This window comes from Bombyx mori, chromosome 4 (genome assembly GCF_030269925.1).
Source record: "Bombyx mori chromosome 4, ASM3026992v2".
Lineage (NCBI taxonomy): Eukaryota > Metazoa > Arthropoda > Insecta > Lepidoptera > Bombycidae > Bombyx > Bombyx mori.
Window position 1 is genome coordinate 13230015 of NC_085110.1, and position 25914 is coordinate 13255928.

Here is a 25914-nt window from a genome sequence, read left to right on the forward strand (position 1 = left end):
ATCTTTTAGTTAAGTATTATTTTTTGCTCATTTATTACTTAACAAAAATAGACAATAGAATAAAAATATATTACTAGTATATAGTCACTCAGCTTAAAAGCTAATGAAACGCTCAATTAATTAGTGTAATAATAATCAACATCAACTTTTACAAATTTAAACCGAATTAAATTCTGTTTCAAATGTGAACGGTGGATGACGCTGTTCTTAATTATTTCAGATTTTAAAATTGAAATCTGAAAGCTTTGAAACGTCAATCTGCATAAATGTAATTCAAAAACTACAGTAAGAGGCTTAAATAAAAAGCTAAATTTAACTCAGCCTTAATTAAAATTTTTTTCGGAATTTAGTAGTAAAGTTCAAGTTATTTTGATGAAATCAAAACTGAAATATTCATAACATCTTAAACAATCACCTACGAATAAATATTATTTATTATATTATCTATTCAGTAGACAATCACAACGGTTTTATAGTTTTGGGAAGGGATTTTTTGTAACGCCATCTCGTGAAGTATTTCGGTATTACATTAATATAAAATAATTAATAATTGGGAATTTAATTATTTTTATGATCGAACAATCACCAATAGTCATCGAACAAACGATAATTGATCAAAATGAATTAAAATGAATTAATCGATAAAAATAAAGATATCTAGTAAGAGGGGCCCACTTAACGGTGATCATTTATTTAATTAATTATAAATAAACAAAAGACGAACAAACAATTTTTACATTCGAGCATTAACGAACAAACGACGAACAAATAATTAAAAATAAAAAAAATCCGAAAATAAAAAAAGGGGGCCAAATTTACAGAGCCATAACCTACTAACTTAAATATTAAGTGTATGATCTATACCTACGGCACACTGAATTTGGCCCCTCTTTTTTTGATTTTCAAATTTTTTTATTTTTAATTATTTGTCCGTTGTTTGTTCGTTAATGTTCATATGTAAAAAATCTTTGTTCGTCTTTTATTTATTTATAATTAATTAAACAAATGATCACATTAAGTTGGCTCCTTTTACTAGATATCTTTATTTTTATCACTCAGATTAATTAATTTTGATCAATTATCGTTTGTTTGACGACTATTGGTGATTGTTCGATCATAAAAACAATTGAATTCTCAATTATTAATTATTTTATATCTAATAAGCAAACCATCACCTCACGCCAACAAATATAAAAAAATCCAAAATAAAAAAGGGGGCTAAATTCACTGAGCCATTAAGCACATAATATTTGCATGTGTTTAATCTATGATATTTGCTACCATAGATAATAGAGCCTAGGAAAGGCGACGACGACGCATTTGCTTTAATATTTTCCAATTGAAAATACAGAAAGGCCATTAATAGCCTACAGTATATTTTTTAAATACAACACTCGCTTTAGCGAAGATGTATGATACAGAAGATGATCAATACGAAGAGGAAGATGTGGAAATAACACCTGAGCTTTGGCAAGAAGCTTGTTGGATTGTCATCAACGCTTATTTCGATGAAAAAGGTCTAGTGAGACAGCAATTAGATAGCTTCGATGAATTTATTCAAATGTCGGTACAACGTATAGTTGAAGATTCTCCACCCATAGAATTACAAGCAGAAGCACAACATTTCTCTGGTGAGATGGAAACACCACCAAAATATCGTCTTAAATTTGACCAAATTTATTTATCTAAACCTACTCATTGGGAGAAAGATGGAGCTCCATCTCCCATGATGCCCAATGAAGCACGTCTTCGTAATTTAACATATTCGGCACCTTTATATGTTGATATTACAAAAACAATAGAGAAAGAACATGAGGATCCTATTGAAACGCAACATCAGAAAACATTTATTGGCAAGATTCCTATTATGCTTAGATCTACATATTGCTTACTAAACAGTTTGACTGACCGTGACTTGTCAGAATTGAATGAATGCCCCTTAGATCCTGGTGGTTACTTCATTATTAATGGATCAGAAAAAGTACTAATTGCACAGGAAAAAATGGCTACCAATACTGTCTATGTATTCAGCATGAAGGATGGCAAATATGCTTACAAAACAGAAATAAGATCATGTCTGGAACATAGTTCTAGACCGACATCTACATTATGGGTTAATATGATGGCTCGAGGAGGACAAAATATAAAGAAATCTGCTATTGGTCAAAGAATTATGGCAATTGTCCCATATATCAAACAAGACATACCTATAATGATTGTATTCAGAGCTTTAGGTTTTGTTGCTGATAGAGATATATTGGAACACATTATATATGATTTTGATGATCCAGAAATGATGGAAATGGTTAAGCCATCTCTTGATGAGGCTTTTGTCATTCAAGAACAAAATGTAGCACTCAATTTTATTGGAAGCCGAGGAGCACGCCCAGGTGTCACCAAAGAAAGACGTATTAAATATGCTAGAGAAATCTTACAAAAGGAAATGTTGCCACATGTTGGAGTATCAGATTTTTGTGAAACAAAAAAAGCTTATTTTCTAGGCTACATGGTACACAGATTATTATTAGCTGCTTTGGGTCGAAGAGAACTGGATGATAGAGATCATTATGGCAACAAAAGATTAGATTTAGCAGGACCACTTTTGGCTTTTCTATTTAGAGGCTTATTCAAAAATTTACTAAAAGAAGTCCGAATGTATGCTCAAAAATTTATTGATAGAGGAAAAGATTTCAACTTGGAACTTGCTATCAAAACAAAAATCATCACTGATGGTCTTCGTTATTCTTTGGCAACTGGTAATTGGGGTGACCAAAAGAAAGCTCATCAGGCCCGAGCTGGAGTATCTCAAGTGTTGAACAGATTAACTTTTGCATCTACTTTATCCCATTTAAGACGTGTCAATTCTCCAATTGGACGTGATGGTAAACTTGCTAAACCACGTCAATTGCACAATACTTTATGGGGTATGATTTGTCCTGCTGAAACTCCAGAGGGAGCTGCTGTTGGCTTAGTGAAGAATTTAGCATTAATGGCTTATATCTCAGTAGGAAGTCAACCTTCACCAATTTTGGAGTTCTTGGAAGAATGGTCAATGGAAAACTTGGAAGAAATTGCACCATCAGCTATAGCTGATGCCACAAAGATATTTGTGAATGGTTGTTGGGTAGGAATACACAGGGACCCTGAACAGTTGATGGCTACACTACGTAAACTAAGACGTCATATGGACATCATTGTCTCTGAAGTCAGTATGATTAGAGATATAAGAGACAGAGAAATCAGAATCTATACAGATGCAGGTAGAATTTGTAGGCCATTACTTATTGTCAATAATGGTGTCTTATTGTTGAAAAAGAAGCACATAGATGATTTAAAAGAAAAGGACTACAATAACTATGGTTGGCAAAATTTGGTGGCTAGTGGAGTAGTTGAATATATTGATACTTTGGAAGAAGAAACTGTGATGATTGCCATGAGTTTAGATGACTTGAATCAAGTTAAAGAATATGCATATTGTACTACTTATACACATTGTGAGATTCATCCTGCAATGATTCTGGGTGTCTGTGCGTCTATTATTCCATTCCCAGATCATAATCAAAGTCCCAGAAATACTTATCAAAGTGCTATGGGTAAACAAGCTATGGGAGTTTATATCACAAATTTCCATGTTAGAATGGATACACTGGCTCATGTTTTGTATTATCCTCACAAACCCCTGGTTACGACAAGATCTATGGAATACTTACGATTTAGAGAATTGCCAGCAGGAATTAACTCCATTGTTGCTATTCTTTGTTATACCGGATATAACCAAGAAGATAGTGTTATTTTGAATGCATCTGCTGTAGAGAGAGGATTCTTTAGATCCGTATTTTACCGTTCATACAAAGATTCTGAATCTAAAAGAAATGGAGAACAAGAAGAACAGTTTGAAAAACCAACCAGACAGACATGTCAGGGTATGAGGAATGCTCTGTATGACAAATTAGATGATGATGGTATTATTGCTCCTGGTATTAGAGTATCAGGTGATGATGTTGTCATAGGAAAAACTATAACTTTGCCAGAAAATGATGATGAGTTGGAAGGTACAACAAAACGATTTACAAAGCGAGATGCATCCACTTTCTTACGTAATAGTGAAACTGGAATTGTTGACCAAGTAATGTTAACATTAAATAGCGAAGGTTATAAATTTTGTAAAATTCGAGTCAGATCTGTACGCATCCCGCAAATTGGAGATAAGTTTGCTTCACGACATGGTCAAAAAGGAACATGTGGAATTCAATACAGGCAAGAAGATATGCCATTTACTTGCGAAGGTATAACACCAGATATCATTATTAATCCTCACGCTATCCCTTCACGTATGACAATTGGTCACTTGATTGAGTGTATTCAAGGGAAAGTATCTTCTAATAAGGGAGAGATCGGTGATGCAACCCCATTCAATGATGCTGTAAATGTGCAAAAAATATCATCTCTGTTACAAGATTATGGTTACCATCTACGTGGTAATGAAGTCATGTACAATGGGCATACAGGCCGTAAAATTAATGCGCAAGTTTTTTTGGGACCAACTTACTACCAACGTTTAAAGCACATGGTCGATGATAAAATTCATTCTAGAGCTAGAGGTCCAGTACAAATTCTAGTGAGACAGCCTATGGAAGGTAGGGCAAGAGATGGTGGATTACGTTTTGGTGAAATGGAACGTGATTGTCAGATTGCACACGGAGCTGCCCAATTTTTACGTGAACGTTTATTTGAAGTATCAGATCCTTACCGTATACACGTGTGTAATTTCTGCGGCCTGATCGCTATAGCTAATTTGCGTAACAATACATTTGAATGCAAAGGCTGCAAAAACAAAACTCAAATTTCGCAAATCCGTTTACCATATGCAGCCAAGTTACTATTCCAGGAACTAATGTCGATGAATATCGCTCCTAGACTAATGGTAGTGAGTTAAGTAATATAATTTGATAAGAAAATAATTCACTGTCAACTATTAAGATTTAAAATAAAATAAAATCTAATCGTTTTTGTAAGAGTTTTATTACAAACCGACAACATTAAATGCAACTTAATAACACAAGATCACAATAGAAAAAATGGTGTACTTTGTTTCTGGCTTAAGATTCAGAAATCCGACCAGTCAACACTTCATTAGACATTCAATTAATAAATGTATATTTATGAACTAACAAACATCACTAAACATTTCATGTAATCAAACCTCAATATTACTATTTATAGCAACTTGTGATTATACAGATATAATAAATTACTATATTTAATAATATAAATCTAATTGAACAAAATTGCACACAATAGTTTTCACATAGTTCTTTTATAAAAGAATAAATAAAAACGCGTAACATAGTTATCTTTTTTAAAGTATAAAAAACTGGAACTTTGGTAGTCCTGCATGTGTACACTACCAGATTGAAATTTAAAAAATTAATCGTAAATGTCATCAAATCACAAGTAACCGCGATATGTTAACATGCGTAATCAATTAAAATGCAGATTACATATTTTAGGTAATTTACCTATACTTGTTCATTTTAAGGCGAAGAAGACATTTAGCGCATTTGTTATTTCTACGTGCATTGTACTATAACTACCTTAAGAGCTGGTTGCAGACACTTAATTATGAAAAATTCAAAAGACAATTAGGTAGAAAAATAAAGCATCCAACACGTGTCTCACAATTATGTGTGAAAATAGTTATTGAACTATATTTATTTAACTAAAATATAAACTTTGTGAGTACATAATAAAACTATCAGTTCTTTATTGTTCGTAAGAGAGCATACGTTGGTTACTGTGTGACAAGGACATAAATTGTCTCGCAATTAAATGCGTTGAATAATATTTTTTTTAAGTACCTACCATCTAGTGAAAATTATGAATGACCCGTGTGCACCTAAACTTGCTTTTAATCATAATCATTTGTTAGTGCAAAATTACGAGTGCGAATCAAATATAGCTGTCTTAAAATCAAATAATTAGAATTAAATTATTATTTATCTCATTGGGAAAATATTTTTTTAATCTTAATGATATATACGTATATGTATATAAAATTACTGTACAACTAATTCAATAGATGGATGCAATAACGCGTTCTAACGTTGACTGCATGGTCATGATAACAAATATAAAAATGGACGTTTACAATTAATTATGTAGGCGTATTCAAAACGATCGTTGCTTAAGAGATGTTCACACAACAAGATTCCACATAGCGTAGACTTTAACGAAAGATCCTTTCTAGTTCCCGTGGAGATAAAATTAGCAGATACAACACGTACCGGACTTAGGCTTCGTCAAACAGAACGCGTACTTAGCGCTGCGTTTTAACGTCGCGCTCTTTTCATGTCAGACAAATTGACTAGACGAGCCCGACGCTCCTTGACGCAACGCATTCGCCAAATCATATTATTGCCTTTCGATAGCAGTGTGAAAATTTAAAAGTATTAAGATATCGAGTGTTTCAGATGTGGCATTGTATAAACATGGGTATTTCCTAACTATTTCTATCAACTTTTCGGGCATTATCCAGTATTTTAATACACATTCACTCGGACGCTAAAATAAAATTTGTAAAAAATTACAACGCCTGACGTCAAAGCGTCCTAAAGCCGCGACAGAGCGTTGCGTAGGTACTTATAGCGCTGGGGCTCTGTTTGACGGTATGTTACCATAGTAGTACAGCACATCTCGGCGTCATAGCGCGCCGTCAGTTTAGCGCTCTGACGCGCGCTAATTACCTGTTCTGTTTGACGAAGCCTTAAGAGTTAGAACGACGGACGTGGTGGATCGTCAAAGTTATCCGTGAGATTTATAATGTGCGTGCTCAACTCCTCTCGGAGCGCGAGGGCGGGAGCGCCCGCTGCTCCTCGGGCTCCTCCTTGGGCCGACTCCACTTGATCATAGTCTCCGGCGACCGATACAGGAACACCAGTTTCGCAAATAAGTCCTCTTCCAGAGACAGCTCTAGAGCTTCCCGAACCTGTGATACAAATACTCAATTTACGAATTGTGAAACATATGAAACATCCATCCTTACTTCGTAGTAAGAAGCAGAATTTAATAAGTTCATAATTTTAGTGATCGTCGTGTGCTAAAGCATAAGGCGCCAGTTATACTTGTGTCGAGCGATGCTGCTAGTGTCACAAATCCCGCAGGCAGTTAAGAAATTCTGATTTTTGGGTAATAGTAGTAAAGTTTATTTTTGCATGTGCACTTGCTTTTTAACTGGTGGTAGGACCTCTTGTGAGTCCGCACGGGTAGGTACCACCGCCCTGCCTATTTCTGCCGTGAAGCAGTAATGCGTTTCGGTTTGAAGGGTGGGGCAGTCGTTGTAACTATACTGAGACCTTACAACTTATATCTCAAGGTGGGTGGCGCATTTACATTGTAGATGTCTATGGGCTCCAGTAACCAGTTAACAACAGGTGGGCTGTGAGCTCGTCCACGCATCTAAGCTATAAAAAAAAAAAAAAAAAAACTTTTTGTGAAATAATATGAGAAGCCGATCGGCTCCGATTGCGCGCTCTTTCTCGCTCGCGTAGCCGATCGGCTCCGATTCCGTTTTCAAATCTCTTCCAGCCGGTCTATGTGAAACAGTTAGCGGCTCCGCTCCGGCCAATTCTAAACGTGTATGATCCGGTCTGTGTGTATGGACCCTTAAAGTATTCAAATTACATTTTTGGTTATGACGCTAGCTTTTACGCTTATACGATAGCTAGAGCTATATATAATTTACGTAATTACTGGTGGTAGGGTCTCTTGTGAATCTGCACGAGTAAGTACCACAACCCCGCCTATTTCTGAAGGGTGTTTCTGCTGCCGTGAAGCAGCAATGCGTTTCGGTTTGAAGGGTGGAGCAGCCGTTGTAATTATACTGAGACCTTATATCTTAAGGTGAGTGGCGTATTAACATTGTAGATGTCTATGGGCTCCAGTAACCACTTAACACCAGGTGGGCTATGAGCTCGTCCAGCCATCTAAGCAATAAAAAAATAAATAGAGCTAGTATAATCGCTTCGCGTAGTTACCAAATAAATGTCGAGGCAGAGCTGCAGCACGCGGTCCACGTTGGGCAGGTCGTCGAACATGATCTTGGTGTAGATGCCGGAGAAGAAGCCGCGCAGTATCCGAGACGCGAGGAACACGAACGTCGTGTACAGCCCGATTATACTGGGTTGCGTGTTTGTTTGTTATTCATTTAGTATTCTATAGTCTATGTCTAGTATAGTCTATGAGGGAAAGAACTCACGGCCCACCCACCTGTAGACCTTGAGACTAGAGGTCGAAGTTTAAATTGTATAGTATAACGTTGTTAGTATAAACTAGGACTCGACCCATACAAAACTATGCGTTTATATTTAAAGTTCAGTATGATAAGGCTGTTCAATAATTCATACTAAAAAAAACGATTACACGGTTCGAAACACCTTTGTTAATTTTGTTTTAAACTTTTGTTTGACTTTTGACTAAATTATGTTCAATAGATATGTTGATATAAATTTGCGTTAAAAAAATTCACATTTCCAAATTATAAAAATTTTGAACAACAAAAGTCTACTCAGTAATGAAGAAATAACATACCCTTTAAAATCTTGTGTTATGTATAATTACGTAAAAAATCACAAAAGTACGCACATTGACCATAATGGCTCGAGTGCGCAAGTGTCGGCAGTATATCACATAAATATTAACAAATATCGAACTAAAAGAAGCAAATATTTTACATAATTCGGACTAATGAAACCGACAGTTCCACTGCGACCATCATTAGCTGTTTGAAAAATATATTTTTATTGAGATTAGTCGCGCGCCATCTATCGCCATATTTTTTCTTACCTAAGCTGATAGCCTTGAGAGGCTATATCAGCGTTACCTTAACTAGTAGGTGAGCTCACGGGGCTCAAACCTGACGACGTTGCTAACACGAACCCTAGCAAGAGCAGTGCTTCGCAGAATCTACCACCGGATCGGAAACGCGACCCACTGAGAAGATCCGGCGAGAAACTCAGTGGGCTGTGTCTGTGGGTTAATTTACTCGATTACTAATGATTTAGCGAGAACGGTGACCGGTGCTTGAAGTACCTAGAAGCACCGTTAGTGGATCGGGAGGATCCGAAATGACGTGTTTGGGGCGACGTTGACTGCTTTCCATTCCGTCCGCAGGATCGGGAATGTAGTTACCGGCGGCCACGATGAGAGGGTCTCGTGTCGTGCCGCTTTATAGAAGTGGACTATCGCCAGTTTATGGTAGGTACTATAACAGAAACCTTCCCTGGTGTGCCATGTTGAACAAAGTTTAATCACAATCGGATGAGCACTTTAGGAATGAATAAAGAACAAACACACTTTTATTTTCTTTCAAATATTACCGACAGAATACACAGCGTGCATAGTTATCATATAGACGAACTTACCCGCTTCCGGATATGAAGTTTAACGTTTCTGGGAAGAGTTTATCGTTGAAGGTGTACATGACCAGCATGTCGCAGTTGTTCAACGGAAGCGAAGCTAACGAGTCCTGTTTAAACAACGCGCGTATGTAGAGCACGGGAATTATAACATAAATAAAAATTTACTAACTAGAGCATAACTATGTATGCTGGATAGGAGTGGGTAATATCGGTTTTGCCGCGTATCGAATCGTATCTATATATCGAGGATCAATATCGGATATTGAATCTATATATTTTCTGAATCTATATATTGATGGATGCTAGATTTTCTCGATTCATGATATTTAAGATTTGAAACGATACGCTGATATAATATCGTAGTAGATATAGATTTAAGTCAACGTTATACGGTTGCTTTTCTGATATCAATTTATAATATGATCTTAAAGTACTAAAAAGAACATGAAAATAAAAATATAAAAAAAACTTTCCTTCATGCTTTTACCAGGCTGGCTACATTATTTTCAGTTTTTAGTATTTTGTGTCTTAATTTAAAATTACAAAATATACCAAAAGAGTGTAGATTTCAAAAGTTTAATACAAACACAAGAAATAAACTCAATTATTTGGATTCAACTAAAAATAGAAAAATGTGTACTTTAAAAATCAAACACAAAAAACTTTTAAATATTTATAAACACTTGTCCAAAAATTCTAGTTCAAGGTCAAAGCGCGTGAAATTAAATTCAACGATGCAAATAGGCTATACTGCATTCAAGTTAGGGTCGAAAGTTGAAACTTCTTTCCTTAATTGTATCCTGCTGATACGCTAAGAATAATCTACAGACATATGGACTTAAATATAAGGTTTACATTTGTATGGATAATGCCTGTTTCTGTTTCATTCATCACATGATATCCCTATCGTGCGCTCACTCACTCTGGCCGATTCGATACGAACCAAACGAATATTGCTGATATTAACGAATCGGTACGATATGCCGATGCGCATCACATCGAGCAATATCGTGTATCGGCTGATATCGAAATATAGATTTCGATTCACGAATCGGTACGATATGGCGATGCGCATCACATCGAGCAATATCGTGTATCGGCTGATATCGATATATAGATTTCGATTCACGAATCGGTACGATATGGCGATGCGCATCACATCGAGCAATATCGTGTATCGGCTGATATCGATATATAGATTTCGATTCACGAATCGGTACGATATGCCGATGCGCATCACATCGAGCAATATCGTGTATCGGCTGATATCGATATATAGATTTCGTGCGGGGCGATATCGGATTCAACGATATTGCTGCGATATATAGATATTGAATCTATATACGATTTATATCACCCACTCCTAATGCTGGACAATTTCAATGTCAAAAATTCACGAATTTCCAAATATTCAAACAGTTTTTTTTTCTTCAAATTGTCCTGTTACTGTAACTCTCACTTCGACCACGATGTAACTTAGGGATATGAATTGAACGGTTTCTAATCTAATTATAAGCTTTAAAAGAGATGAGGTTATGCGTTCACAAGCTGTTAAGATATAATTTAACATCGCATCACTTACACCCGTGGCGCATCTCTCGCGTACACGCCAGTACATGTTGGAGTCTTGTCTCTCTAAGCGGAGCTGCACGTCTCGGTACTGCCGGGCATCGGGGTCTGAAAATTACAATCGAGCTTAGTTTAATTAATGTAACGTTTATTAAAACCGAACTTGCCAGAACACAATACGCTGAGGAATTTTTTAAAGCAGCAAATAAATTTATCATGGAGATCACAAGGTGAATACCCCATTAACCTTGATACTTGAGATCGTAGCCGTACTGGTGGTAGGACCTCGTATGAGTCCGCGCGGGTAGGTACCACCACCCTGCCTATTTCTGCCGTGAAGCAGTAATGCGTTTCGATTTGAAGGGTGGGGTAGCCGTTGTAACTATACTTGAGTCCTTAGAGGTTATATCTCAAAGTGGGTGGCGTATTTGCGTTGTAGATGTCTATGGGCTCCAGGAATCACTTAACACCAAGTGGGCTGTGAGCTCGTCCACCCATTTAAGCAATAAATAAAAAATTGTAGTGCAAAGGGCTACCCCACCCTTCAAAGCAGAAAATATAGCTGTTTCACCGCAGAAACTAATAAGAGGGTGGTAAGAGAGAAGTGGTAACCTATCAGTGTGGACTTATACCACGGCTTATCTGTTTTATTTACTTCTTTCGAGGTTTGTAATAAAATGTTGTATGGAACGTGAACGTATGAATTATTGGTTAGCTCACCATCGTCGGGCGGCATGAGTTGAGACGCTGGTTTCGTTGTGCCTTTATTGAATACCTTGATGAACTTCGGGAACAAAGTCGACACGTTGAACCTAAAAACAATCACAATCGATAAGACAACGACATTATGATTATAACATTAAAACTAGTTTTACGGTGTATTAGCGTGTTGATCGGAAATTGTAAATAAAAATTTATGCGACTCGCGGACACCTATGTATTTATGTAAATACTATTATGGTCATTATTTCTCGCGTGTGTTGTGACCCTATTAATGAATGGAATATAATTCATTATGGTTGCTATGACCGGGATAAGGTTTAGGGTTTTTAACGCAAAGTTTGGTGTGACGAGTTTTGTTTTATTAATTGTTTTATTTTGCCAGTATCATTCCGTTCATTGCAAAATTATTGTAGTTCCAATCGAGAGTTCAATATCATCTCTGTTGTTGAGGTAACGCTATTTGATATATAAAGAATACACGTACACTAGTTTTTTTCGTTGTTATTGTAATTAATAAATGCCCTTGTTTGCTAGCCAGACATTGAACGCTTAATACGATCTTTCTCTTCGATCGGTCTCTCACTTCTGAGGATCGTGACTCCGTCCGATTCCGTCAACCAGCTGTCTCCATCGATCCCGTTTTGTAACTTGGTGGAGTGCGTCTAGTATTTAGATAAAACGATGGAGAGCATAAATATATCACTGAAACCTGAATTTCAGAAAATAGTAGACGTCGATCCCCTCATCTCCTTTTTATCATCGCACCTCCCGCCGTCGAAGCAGAGCTCATCCATATTATCTGGAACCGCTGCGTTCATCGACAGTGCGTTTCCAGAGGTCTTTTTTGCCACATACCATCCGGCTATGGAATGAGCTCCCCTCCACGGTGTTTCCCGAGCGCTATGACATGTTCTTCTTTAAAAGAGGCTACCGCTTAATACTCTCCATTAAGCGGTAGGCAGCGACCTGGTTCTGCCCCTGGCATTGCTGAGGTCCACGGGCGACGGTAACCACTCATCATCAGGTGGGCCGTATGCTCGTTTGCCAACAAAGGCAATAAAAAAAAAAGACGTCCGGTTTAAATATCAGCGTTGACCAGCATTAGACATCAAAGTGTAGGAGAGGCGGCGTACCAGGCGTCGGCGGGCGCGGTGCCGTTGAGCATGTCGGTGAGCAGGCCGCGGTCGGGGTTGGCGCGTCCCTCCACGAAGGCCGGCAGCGTGACCTCGCGCTGGTCCTCCAGGGTTGGCGGGCTCGGGACCGCGTTCGTCGGGTGAGTTATCACGTATGTGAATTTCACTTGTAATGACGCATCTGTATACCAAACCACGATAGTTAACAAACTTGTATATTTAATCAATGCTCTACGATCAAATTCTCTACCGTAAGGTACTAGAAGTACACATTAAAGATGATGATATGAATAGTATGTGAACGGCCTGAGCTGTAGCTTTAACTTTAGCATAAGCTTAACAAAAATACTGGTCCGAGAGTCGAGCTTGAAATCTATAGTGCAGCAGTCAAAGTTATTAAACACCAGACCAGCTGGTTAATCATATTAATATTTTAAGTAAATTAGTAAACGATACACTGATCGTTGCAATACGTTTTACAAAAACAGGCAGCACTTATTATTTTAATTATATGCAGCGTACTGTTTTTTCTTTAATATTTCTACACGTTAATAGTCTCTTTAGTCTTATTAGTGTTACGCCGATAAGAGTAACGCCATCTATCGCCGAATAGTCGAACGAATATCGAAGGATCTAGTAGCACCTAGAACGCTCGAGAAGTACAATGTCATTTATTGTCAGATAGCGGAAACACAATACTAAAGATGTGTGGAATATTCTCGACAATTCTAGGGATGAGGTATCGACTATAAAAGCATTGCAGGGATGGCACGCAGTCTTACGCTTCTTTAAAAGTGTAGTGAAGTGTTTTAAGTGTTCTAAGCGTCGAATAAAGTTTTTAGTTGTACTTTGGTGGAATTTTATTTATCCAGAACCCCAGCGCGTAACACTAGTAACAAACGAAGCACGGTTTGAAAATAAGTAGAATGCCCACTGGATAAAGCCTCCATTTCGAGTCGTTTGAGTTCAGGCGGCGAGATGACCCAGTTCATGGTCGATATAGGGTTGATGTAGATGACGGCGATGTCGTTGTACATGTAGTTCGACAGGAACGTCTGCGCCGCTCGGTTGCGTCCGTACATGTTGCTCAGCTGGGTGTAGTCTTGTTCGGTGAATCTGTTAATGATAAACAAATTATTAATCTTAATTTGAACAAACAAAATATTTGTTTGAATTCGGAAAGTCAAAAGTGTCAACGAGCGACGTCCGCTATGACACTTTCCCCTTTTCAATTCCAGCCGCCAAGGGCGACACATCGATTTCATATAATCATATATCTTTAATTTGTCACATAAGGACTAATAAATATATCAAAACCAATAAATACAGTCACTCTCATTTACCATAACGCAACAGTGTTGTCTTTTCTTTTTCTTTTTGTAGACATGGTCTGAAGGAAATGTTAATGGTTTTAGAGATGTACTTTGGTTTATTTCTATTCAACATCTCTAAATTTTATAAAAAATAATCTTGACACAAAATCTATAAGTTTTGCAAACATGGCTTTCATGAAAATTTGTTTTTTTTTTTCTCTCGCGATTTTTTTGTGTTTTTGTCTTTTGTTATGATTAAAAATTAATTTACCCTTCGATGTTGTGCGATTGTGCTGACATCTGGTAAACGGGGAGGTACGGACCGATTCGTATTTTGACTGTGACGTCAGTCGGCGGGTTCGGTTGGCCAACCTGTGACAGACAAACAACAGGATTCAGTATCTCTTTGATTTCTCCTTTGCAGATATTGTATGAGGTTACTTACAGAATTTCCAAATGCGAAGAAAACGAGCGGGAACCAGATTATTGCAATAACGAATGCCAGTACACAGCCTCCCAATAGATACTTGGATGTGCTGGACTTCTTCACGCCTCGTGGTTGGGGAAATTCATCTTCTACGTAGCGAGAACACTAGACACATTTGAAATTTAAAAAATATTTTACTTTAGAATATTAAACGGTTTTTGAAGTCTAAATAACTATACATCGTTCGACAGCGAAACGACAAGAGAAAATACTTCTTTAAACTAAATTGGAGTATTGTATTCAAATTACTAGTTCTCAAATTTGTTAACTTTACGTGTTAATTTCTTTAACATAGATACTAACATGCCTTAGACATGAACATAAATATGATAACATTATATTTGTAAGACATTACCTTTAACAGGAAAACACTAGCGAATATATCCTCCATTTTCAGCCAGTCCATTAGAGTCATTGAAGTATCAGTCCAGATCCAATCCATTAAAGTACGCAGCTCGAATACAAATGGAACCGCCATAAATCTGCGAACGGATGACCAATTATTGGTTTATTTTTAGACTTTCATTCTATAGATTTACTTATAATAATTATACACAAACGCGGTGTTATTATTTTTATTTCTCCCACCTACGCCGAAAGTTCGGTTTTCGTCCCGCTGTACAGGGAAGAAAGTGTAACTTTTCCTCCCGCTGTACAGGGAAGAAAGTGTAACTTTTCCTCCCGCTGTACAGGGAAGAAAGTGTAACTTTTCCTTCCGCTGTACAGGGAAGAAAGTGTAACTTTTCCTCCCGCTGTACAGGGAAGAAAATGTAACTTTTCCTCCCGCTGTACAGGGAAGAAAGTGTAACTTTTCCTCCCGCTGTACAGGTAAGAAAGTGTAATTTTTCCTCCCGCTGTACAGGGAAGAAAGTGTAACTTTTCCTCCTGCTGTACAGGGAAGAAAGTGTAACTTTTCCTCCCGCTGTACAGGGAAGAAAGTGTAATTTTTCCTCCCGCTGTACAGGGAAGAAAGTGTAACTTTTCCTCCCGCTGTACAGGGAAGAAAGTGTAACTTTTCCTCCCGCTGTACAGGGAAGAAAGTGTAACTTTTTCTCCCTGGGCACAAGTGCGCATGCGCGTTAGTGTCTACGTCTGCTCTCACGCACCTAAAATTCTCCGCCATTGTTGTGCTCGGGTAATTTGCAATATTGTGTATAGTGTAAAACTGAAATAAACAAAAGGCAAGGCAAAGTGAAATAAAAATAAAAAAAAAAACAAAAAAATAATAATAGTGAAGTATTAAATAAAGATGAGTTCATCAAACAGTTCTTATTCAATTAGTAGTTGTTTATTTAAAAATAAAAAAACAGTTAAATTGTTTTTTTTATGAGTACGGGGGGGGTCCGCCCCCCCTACCCCTGGCCAGGGCTTCGCCCGTGGACCCCGCCGGGGCTTCGCCTCTGGACCCCGGTTCGGTAACCCCACGAACTTTCCTCCCGCGTGTAAAATTGTGTGACAAACAACTTGGTGCACAATGTACTATATCATATAATAAAGAGGACGTAGAAATGTGGGTAGGCCGGGATAAGGAGACGATACAGTCAGAGTCTTAGGGAGGAACTTAATATTTCCTACGACAATAAGAGGTAGACATTCATGGAAGAGAGACATACATTTAGAATTCAGCAAGGGCAGAATTATTTTTCATGAACCATCTCCGTTTTATTGGACATATTTCACCTAACATCGGCACAAACAGTATATTGAATATCGACAAATATCGAATAACGACTTGACAAATTTAAAGATTAAAATTGGTTTTCTAGACCAAACTCACCCTCTAAAGCATATCATGTTGAGGAATCGGTAGGACTTGCAGAGGAAGTTCCCGATGATACGTCTCGGGTACCCGCAGCGTATCTGATAGGCCGACAGCAGCAGGTAGATGCATTTCATCATGTACCACATTGGCGGGGGCGGTAATGTGTTGAACGACCTAAGGAAATTAAAACAGGTCGGTTTTCACTTGCCCTTTCTACGTAACGTATTCATATGTTGGTGTAATATCGATGAATGTATTTACGTCATACTTACTGGTGGTAGGACCTCTTGCGAGCCCACGCGGGTAGGTACCACCACCCTGCCTATTTCTGCCGTGAAGCAGTAACGCGTTTCGGTTTGAAGGGTGGGGCAGCCGTCGTAACTATACTTGAGACCTTAGAACTTATATCTCAAGTTGGGTGGCGCATTTACGTCGTAGATGTCTATGGGCTCCAGTAACCACTTCACACCAGGTGGGCTGTGAGCTCGTCCACTCATCTAAGCAATAAAAAAAACCTATATTTATATTTTTCATTCGTTAATACATACCTCTCCGTGATGAAGGGCAGCACAAAGAACATCCAGATGTGAACGCCGATGATGAGCGCGTATTGGAACAGTATCTTGCCGAGCATGTACTTTCGTAAATACAACGCTCGGTCGATGATGATCAATATGAATTGCAGGATCAACATTATTAGAAACGGAATGGGCACTTTGTTCTCTTCTATGTACGCTTGAACGCCGCCATCGCCCTGGTGGGTCTGTACGGTGAAGTTAGAACAGTGAACCGATAATTAATTTATAAATATATTAGTGAAGAAATCTCATGTAAAGTGAACACCGTAATAAATGAACATCGGTGGTAAAGACACAGTCGAAGTGAGTTGAAGTCGTCGTGGCCTAAAGGATAAGACGTCCGGTGCATTCGTGTTGAGCGATGCACCGGTGTTCGACTCTCAGGCGGGTACCAATTTTTCTAATGAAATACGTACTCAACAAATGTTCACGATTGACTTCCACGGTGAAGGAATAACATTGTGTAATAAAAATCAAACCAGCAAAATTATAATTTGCATCATTACTGGTGGTAGGACCTCTTGTGAGTCTGCGCGGATAAGTACCACCACCCTGCCTATTTCTGTCGTGACGCAGTAATGCGTTTCGGTTTGAAGGGTGGGGCAGCCGTTGTAACTATACTGAGACCTTAGAACTTCTATCTCAAGGTGGGTGGCGCATTTACGGTTGTAGATGTCTATGGACTTCAGTAACCACTTGTCACCAGATGGACTGTGAGCTCGTCCACACATATAAGCAATAAAAAAACAGTTAAGCCTGTCCTTATTCTTTATTATATTCTTTACGAGATATCTCAATGGTATTTTTTTAAGAGAGACACATTATGTGTACGCTCATTCGAAATCTCGATTATACGGGACAAGTTATCTCTTCTAAAGACGCACAACCACAAGCAGAACAAGCTAAATACATAAGTGTATTTTTTTGTTGCTTTTGCGAGTCACAATGTTACCACCGATGAAGTGTTAACTTCGAAAATGTTAGAATAGTAGTTGTCTTACCCCAAAAGCGGCAAATCCGAATATGACGACGAGGAAATTGAAGAAGTCGCAAAGGAACATGTACGCATACACGTCGGCGGTGACGCGCGCGCCCGGCGTCAACATCCGCTTGAAGAAACGCTGCGTCGGACGCAAGTACCGCTTCACTCTGCCGGTGCGGAGTGCAGTGTTCATATATAGGATATTTTTTACCTCCTTCCTATTCGCTGGTAGCCTAAGAGGCTATTCCAGCTACGGCCGGACGGATAGGTGAGCTCAACCTGAGAGAATTTGATAACACTAGCCCTAGCAAGAGCAGTTTTTCGCAGACTCAGAAGATGCGGCTAGAAATTAAGTGGGATACAGAGGTATCAAACGTGTGACGTCACAACATACCCTCGTCCATACATAGTCAGAGTGGTCAATTTGAAGCAAAATCTATTTATTGTTTCATTAGTGACAGATGGGTATCGTAGTGTATCACTTAGAAAAAATTGTACTCGCACTGCTTTATCACATGACATGCCCACTGAGTTTCTCGCCAGATCTCCTCAGTGGGTCGCGTTTCCGATCCGGTGGTAGACTCTGCGAAGCACTGCTCTTATTAGAGCCAGTGTTAGCAACACTCCCAGTTTGTGCCCCGTGAACTCACCTACTAGCTTGGTGAATCTAGAATGACCCCTTGAGGTTACTAGAATAGGTAGGGGAAAAAAGGCATGACTACTTTTAGGCGATGGACGCTGCATTACTACAATTTTGGTTTTAACATTAGACATCATATGAATAATATTTCATTTAAGTTTCAATATTAATGGAATGATTTTTTGTTCAACGCAACTAATAATAAAAAATACTCGAAGTTACTTACGACAAAAGCATGACTTTCGGGTAATGCTTGTACGTGTCTTCCATAGTTGTTGTAACAGCAATAATGGGCTCTTGATCGTCGTTTACACTGTCAATCAAAAAAGTGCACTCTCAATAAAGTTTTTGTTTACAATAAATTTTAGTTTCATTGGTTTCTTATAATATTATAGAAAAATGACAATGTACATGTCATTTTATTTTCTTTAATTACGTTTATTAAAGTAAAATTCTTTAGGCGCGTTGAGAGTACAATCTAACTTGCGGCAGATTCGTTACGTCTAGACAGAAAAACTAACATTTAGGAAGAGCAAGAGTGAAAAAATAGACAGCGTCTCGCGAACCACTCGACTTTGGAGAAAGCGAGAAAGCGAGCTACGTCGTTTCTCTTATACACATTCTATTTACGGGTGTCGGCCACTAGATGGCTTGTTATTAATTTCTCATTGCTCCTGTAGAGGGCAGTAGCATATTAACAGTCTTATATTTTACTTTTAATGAAGGATTTAAAAAAAAACTAATTAAAATTTAATATATATATAAATGGTGAAGAGGTTCTTTCTCTTTTTCACAGCATTTCCTATTTTAAGAGAAGTTTTATTTAAGGATGAAAAATGTAGAAATCCACAATAGTACACACCGCAAAAGAATTTTCACTTCTTTCACGTGCACCAAGTTGCACGCGCACTATATTTTATTTATTAAACGTCGTAAAAACACGTCTCACTTGTAATGATCATCGTCGATTGGTTTCGAGGGTCCCGCTTCTTCATAGTCTCGCTGTTCTTGCAGGCGTACCTCCTCTCCGATACTCCTGCTTGAGCCATTATCAGCCTCATCTTCTCGTCTGTATGTAAAACATTTTTATTTTACTTTCATATTGTATAAAGTACATTTTTTTTAATGACAACAAACTATATAATCTGAATAACAATAAAAATCCGTACACTAAATACTTACATCTGTTTTAGAAAATAGTGGAGGTACTGAGTATTCTAAATAATGATTACCAAGAGTTAGCCCTATATTTTTCCAACATATTTTATTTATAGTTTATTCAACTAAAATGTACATTATGCTTTATTTTAAAAACACTGACTATTGCATATACAAATCTAATTCAGTAATAATGATCTCTATATATGGACAGGTGTTAGTCCTATATTGTTTCCAACACTTTTTTCATAGTTTATTCAACTAAAATGTACACTATGTTTTAGTTTAAAAATACTGTCTATTGCATATACTAATCTTCAGTAACTATGGACTAAATGTACAACTGCAAGTTGGTTAACTGCAAAGTTTTTGATTTATGTACCGGTCTGATTCATTATGGCAGACAAAGATTTGCGGTCGCATCAGATGCCCTATCCGCAACTGTGCTCTCTTCACTGACATCTTCAGCACGAACGTGCGGAACGAGAACGGTGGCTGCGACCGTCGCCCTCGACGGTAACGACTGTCTGATCCGTACATTCAAACTATATTAAGCCATTCTATACTCTACGCTATATATATATAAAAATGAATTGCTGTTCGTTAGTCTCGCTAAAACTCGAGAACGGCTGGACAGACTTGGCTAATTTTGGTTTAAAAACCCAGAGAAGGTTTAAAGGGTAGATAAATATGAAAATGCTCGGATTTAAATAAAAATGACAATTTTGTTTTCCTTTTGATGTGTCCCCCGTCGGACGGATTCCTTTTGGTTGGTTTTAAGGTTATTTTATACAAAAGCTTAGTTCTTTTATTTGTCGATTGAGGCACTGCAAAGTCTGCCGGGTCAGCTAGTGCTATATAATAATAGGATTGCACCATCGCAGAGCCTTAACTTTGGTTACTAGTAATAAATGTAGAAAATTACAGTAGCAGTGAACGTAATAAGAACATTAAAATAATAAGATGCAAACAAACAAAAGAAACATAAAGATTCAAAAATGCAGATGCGGAATAGTTCTTTAGTCTTCACTTGAGCCATCAAATGAAGTTCATACAATGTACAATATGTTAATACCCGCTTGCCCTGAGTTCTCTCTAAGCTCAAGTTTTAAAACAAAAGTGTGCAGGTGTGTTTAAAATATGTCAGTAAAATGATTTCGTTGGGAGCTACGACTGCAGCTTCGCCCGTAACATAATGCAATTTTATATTTAAAGATAAAAGTCCTTAGACGATTCAGAAAGCTGACTAAGTAAGACAATTTTAGGAATATACATAGCAGTTCAAGAGATAAAAATCACCAAGTATTCAGCACTAGTGGTCATGTCATCCTTTACACGTGTGCACAGCTTCATATCAATTGGGTTAACGGTTCTCGAATTGTTGGTAAGCATAAGCGCATAAATACGTTTTATTTTATATATATTAAGATATTGTTAAGCCGGTAAGAGTAACGCCATCTATCGCCGAATAATCGAACAAATACCGAATGATCTAGTAGCATCTAAAACGCTCGAGAAGTACAACGCCATCTATTGTCAGATGGCGGAAACACAATACTCGGCTTTTGTGGAATATTCTCGACGATTCTAGGGATTTCGTCTCGACTATGAAAGCGTTGCAGAGATGGCACGCAGTCAGTTAGTAATCGGAACTACTTGAAGCGAAACAGCGAACGGATCACCTAAGTCGAAGCGAATTGAGAATTTTAAAGTGTTCTAAGTGCTAATACAGCGTTAGCTTGTATTTAATTCGGTAGAATTTTTATTTATCCCGAACCCCAGCGCGTTACAATATATATGCTCAGAAAAATAACTCACGGTCCGCTTCGGTCGTGCAGCTGCACGAATTTGCGTGCCACTTCGGCGGCCCGGCCCTCCACCACGAGCTGCGTGTCTTCGGGCGTCAGGGCGTACTCCATGTCCTCTCGGAGTTCTATTTCTGGAGACGATTCCTTCCACAGTCCCAGTGATTTCAGCATGAATCTAAAATTGATTTCGATTGATTCTCAAACGTTTTTTACATTACACCATATACATGTGTATGTTTAAAGAAGTTCATTATTTTATACATTATTTAAATTGGATGACATCTGACTTAGTAAAATTAATTGTTTTTATTTGATATTGATAGGGATATTGCAGGATGCTATTCTGGCTTTACATTAATTGAACAATCAACAGATTGTCGTTCTCTTGTAGAGACCTTACCTGTGCAGGAATATAATCAAAAGCAACAATAAATCGTAGATGGCGTAGTTCGGCTTCCTCTCAATACCAATAACGCGTGCAGTACTGAATGGAACGTTCGCTGGTACATTATCGCGATTCCATGGCAATATTTCGAATTGGAACATACTTTTTATCAACACTATCACCTGAAAATGAATACATTCTTGTAAATTCTCAACAGTTTACGTCGGCATAGGAAGAGGGTGTCTAATAGACTGGCAACCCTGAGTACACATTGACACCTTTACAGATTGCGTATCGGGATACTGAACTGCAAACAGTAGCACCCGGCTCACTTTGAAACTGCGAAGCACTGAACTTACGAATAATAATGCGACATTCCCTTCATCTTTTTTTTTTTATTTCTTAGATGGGTGGACGAGCTCACAGCCCACCTGGTGTTAAGTGGTTACTGGAGCCCATAGACATCTACAACGTAAATGCGCCACCCACCTTGAGATATAAGTTCTAAGGTCTCAGTATAGTTACAACGGCTGCTCCACCCTTCAAATCGAAACGCATTAGTGCTTCACGGCAGAAATAGGTAGGGTGGTGGTACCTACCCGTGCTGACTCACAAGAGGTCCTACCACCAGTGAAATCTAATTAACTATCGGTTATTTGAAGAATTGGTGCCATGAATGCGATGACATAAACATCATTTAAGACATTAATTATATCCGCTTTTTGGACAACTATCAATGCCTATCAATAATATATGGATATTTTTAATTAGTTTTGTCATAATATTGCGAAATATTATACGGTAAAATGAAATGCATCAGTAACTTACACGCAAAAAGAGGTACTTATATTTTGTACTTATTATTCTTAAAATAAATATAAATATTGAAAAAAAAAGGCTCCCTGTACCCAATTCTGAACACCCTGTATTTAATATGACAATGTAGATACATATATGTATATTACCTCAGTATATGCGATAAGCGTGACCCAGAAGGTCTTCGTTGGTCTCGGTATTGTCAGTGTGCCCCACAGGAACACCATTAGTGGTAACGGTATAGATAGAATCGTAGCGGATTGTATCTGAAACGTCCAGTAACCTTTAATGTTACGAAAACAATACTGTATTGAAAATATTGTGGCGTCAATGTTACCTGGTTTATAAACACCATAATATAGCACACAATGTCAGTGTGCGCCAACACCGCGTACCACAAGGCGTAGGTCAAATGTAAAAATGGAGATCTGTCCTGTTTAAACATAGAATCGTCCTGCTCCTCTAGGGTTGTCACATCCTTGCTGAAAGGACATAAAATTAATCAGCAACTCGCTCTACGATCGATCGATACTGAAAGCGCTTTTGAGTTTCTTTTTTTTTTACAGTGCACCTTTCGAAAACGTAATCAGCTTTGAACAGTGTCGAATCAGAAGAGAAGTGACGTCATAAAGTTATTAATTCATCTTAAAGAATACATCATGCTGTTTCACCCTGAAAATTAAGACACCCATTACGTTCTGTAATACTTACCTCGAGCCTGTAGTGTAAATGACAAAAACAACAAAAGCAGCGATACCGTGACATAGTCAATTGAAGTGAGATGAACCAGAGAAGAAATAAAAAATTGAAATATGAAGCCCATCGAACTTAACGACGTTTATCACCTAACATGTACCCTCATTTCAAAAATAACACAAAAAAAAAATAACTAAGTTGTTTATTTTAGTCTCTACACTTACATATGACGACTGTTAATGATAATTTGTAAAGTATTATTTTTAGCTAGATCGAATATTATGTTTCGTCTAAACGATTTGTCTTACTTGAATTGTTTAAAGCAGATAACGATACAAACGTGGTGTTGCAAGCACAGAATTAAACCGTGCTAATAGTAGAACGGTGCAATATGTTTCAGCAAGTCCATATAGATCTGGACAATTCTTATTCATTACAATTGACGTGTCAACTTTATGCAAACACGGTTGAGTGCAACTTTATCAGTTAAGTGTATAATTTAAACAAAAATAATAATAATATAAATAATAGCAACAATTAGCATAATGCTATAAATAAAGATTTTATATTCAATCCATTTTAATATCACATAAAAATAATGATTGTTTTATCTGAATTAATTAGCATCGCTTATTTGCTTATTTCCTTGGCTCTATGTTTTTGATTGGAATAGCATTAATCAATCATGAACAAAAATTCCGTGGGCTGTCAGTGGGTTTCGAGGGATAAGGCCTGACGAAGCCGAAATTAGCCGAATGACCCCTTCCAAAGGTCGATGTGGAATATTTATCGCCGGGTACTGTACAGTGTTGTGCAGGTTTGTTTCCAAGTAAGACAACGTTTAAACGAACATTAAAGGTATTGAAAAATAAGATAATTACTTTTGACATATTTTTCTACCCTATACTAAAAATCGATGTGTAGTAGATTCACAATATATTATAATGTGGAAAAATCATACATATTTATTCTCTATCTTTGAATGAGAGTACATGCGTTGGTGTGTAGGAACCTTCCGGTGGTCTGCAATGAAAACGCGCTCTCGTGCTCCGAGGTGTCGGTAGTATCTGCGGTGTCGTCCTGTTCGTGCGGGGGGGAGGGGGGAGGAGGAGGACTCGCGTCCAGGCCGCGCTCCATGCTCGGCGCCAGGATGCGGATCTCCGGCACGCTTATGTCGCTTAACTTACGACTGGAAATACCGTCACAATACTAAGCTATTACCATCATTACACCAATAATTTGCTTCGAATTATAATTTGACCTTGCAATTCAGTTAATTATGTGGAGACTGATTTCTTTAATTTCTACTATCTATACTAGGAAAGATTTGTCTGTTTGTTTGTATTGAATAGGCTCCGAACCTACTGACCCGATTTGAAAAATTCTTTCACTGTTTGGAAGCTACACTATTCGCGAGTGACATTATAAGCCAAAATCTTTTGTGCAAAAAATTAGGGATCCTTACTACAACTCCAATAATGTAACACAAGGTGTAAAAAAATACCTAAAATATTCTTTAGATCGCGTGCCCTGCGAAAACTACTAATGATAGAATAAAATAATGTACTACGACTTTGTAGAACACATTATTATTTACAAAAAGTGTCGCGACAGCATATGTTAACTATTATAGTTATACCGCAATAAGTGTTCTTTTATTTAAAAAAATAAAACAAACGTTGAAATTTTTGTTAAAGACCCGAGCGGAGCCGGGGCGGACCGTTAGTCCTATATATAGAAAAAAAAAACAAATGACAAGTTCTAGTACTCACTCTTACAAATACTATGTTTAGCGAGATCTACGATAATTGCGTATTCTAATTGTCTACCTTGAACAGTATGTAGGTTATATAGCTACGTTTAAAATAGTACATAAGACATATACAAACCCCATTTCAACATCAGGAGCCAGTAGGTTTTTATCAACATTATCCACTTCGATACGAGGTCTAAATGCAGCATGCAAAAACAATATGCTACTAACTAAAAGGCATACGATGATCTCATACGATGATTCTCAATACATTAAACTACAGGTGATATACAAATTAATTTACAAGCATTACCGTTACCATATACATTACGCGAACCAAAAACGTCTTTAGAGCGTGGTTTATGATCAATATCATTCGGTGGAGTTGTAAATGGAAACATTCTGGATACAAATTATTTGCATAATGCCCATACAGCATCTATCTATCTATCATGAACGAACCACCGCCACTAGCGTATTATAAATTTGTAATACATTGCGTGCTGGCTTTACGACAATGTTACAGATACTCACTGATGTATCAACGCCTCGGGTAGTGGTTCCCAGATCATCTGCGAGCCCTCCCTCAGTCCGATGCCGAAACCTTCTTTTTCCTGAAAAGAAAAGTCATTATTATGTAGTAAATAATTATGTAGGCACTTTACATAACGTATTTGTAAACGCATTCGTAATGG

At 37.7% G+C, this 25914-nt stretch overlaps 2 protein-coding genes across 11 annotated transcripts in view; one reads left to right on the top strand and one right to left on the bottom strand.

Annotated features, from left to right (window-relative positions):
* Positions 1-1268: 1268 nt before the first annotated feature.
* Positions 1269-5010, top strand: LOC101746067 (DNA-directed RNA polymerase II subunit RPB2). The gene has a single exon (XM_038010767.2). The coding sequence runs from the start codon at positions 1409-1411 to the stop codon at positions 4934-4936; it is 3528 nt and encodes a 1175-aa protein (XP_037866695.1). The 5' UTR covers positions 1269-1408; the 3' UTR covers positions 4937-5010.
* Positions 5004-25914, bottom strand: part of LOC101740203 (piezo-type mechanosensitive ion channel component) — a 64626-nt gene continuing 43715 nt past the window's right edge. For all 10 annotated transcript variants that reach the window (XM_062668314.1, XM_062668311.1, XM_062668317.1 and 7 more), the window contains 20 exons: positions 25754-25833; positions 23108-23252; positions 22920-23036; positions 21970-22136; positions 21580-21744; positions 19553-19672; positions 18830-18916; positions 17983-18130; positions 16952-17166; positions 16419-16577; positions 14997-15123; positions 14600-14746; positions 14426-14526; positions 13776-13957; positions 12842-13022; positions 11706-11797; positions 10999-11093; positions 9420-9523; positions 8034-8175; positions 5004-6985 (listed from right to left, as the gene is read on the bottom strand). In XM_062668314.1, the coding sequence (XP_062524298.1) occupies positions 6830-6985; positions 8034-8175; positions 9420-9523; positions 10999-11093; positions 11706-11797; positions 12842-13022; positions 13776-13957; positions 14426-14526; positions 14600-14746; positions 14997-15123; positions 16419-16577; positions 16952-17166; positions 17983-18130; positions 18830-18916; positions 19553-19672; positions 21580-21744; positions 21970-22136; positions 22920-23036; positions 23108-23252; positions 25754-25833 (2730 nt within the window). In that variant the 3' untranslated portion in view covers positions 5004-6829. The remainder of the gene's footprint in view (positions 6986-8033; positions 8176-9419; positions 9524-10998; positions 11094-11705; positions 11798-12841; positions 13023-13775; positions 13958-14425; positions 14527-14599; positions 14747-14996; positions 15124-16418; positions 16578-16951; positions 17167-17982; positions 18131-18829; positions 18917-19552; positions 19673-21579; positions 21745-21969; positions 22137-22919; positions 23037-23107; positions 23253-25753; positions 25834-25914) is intronic.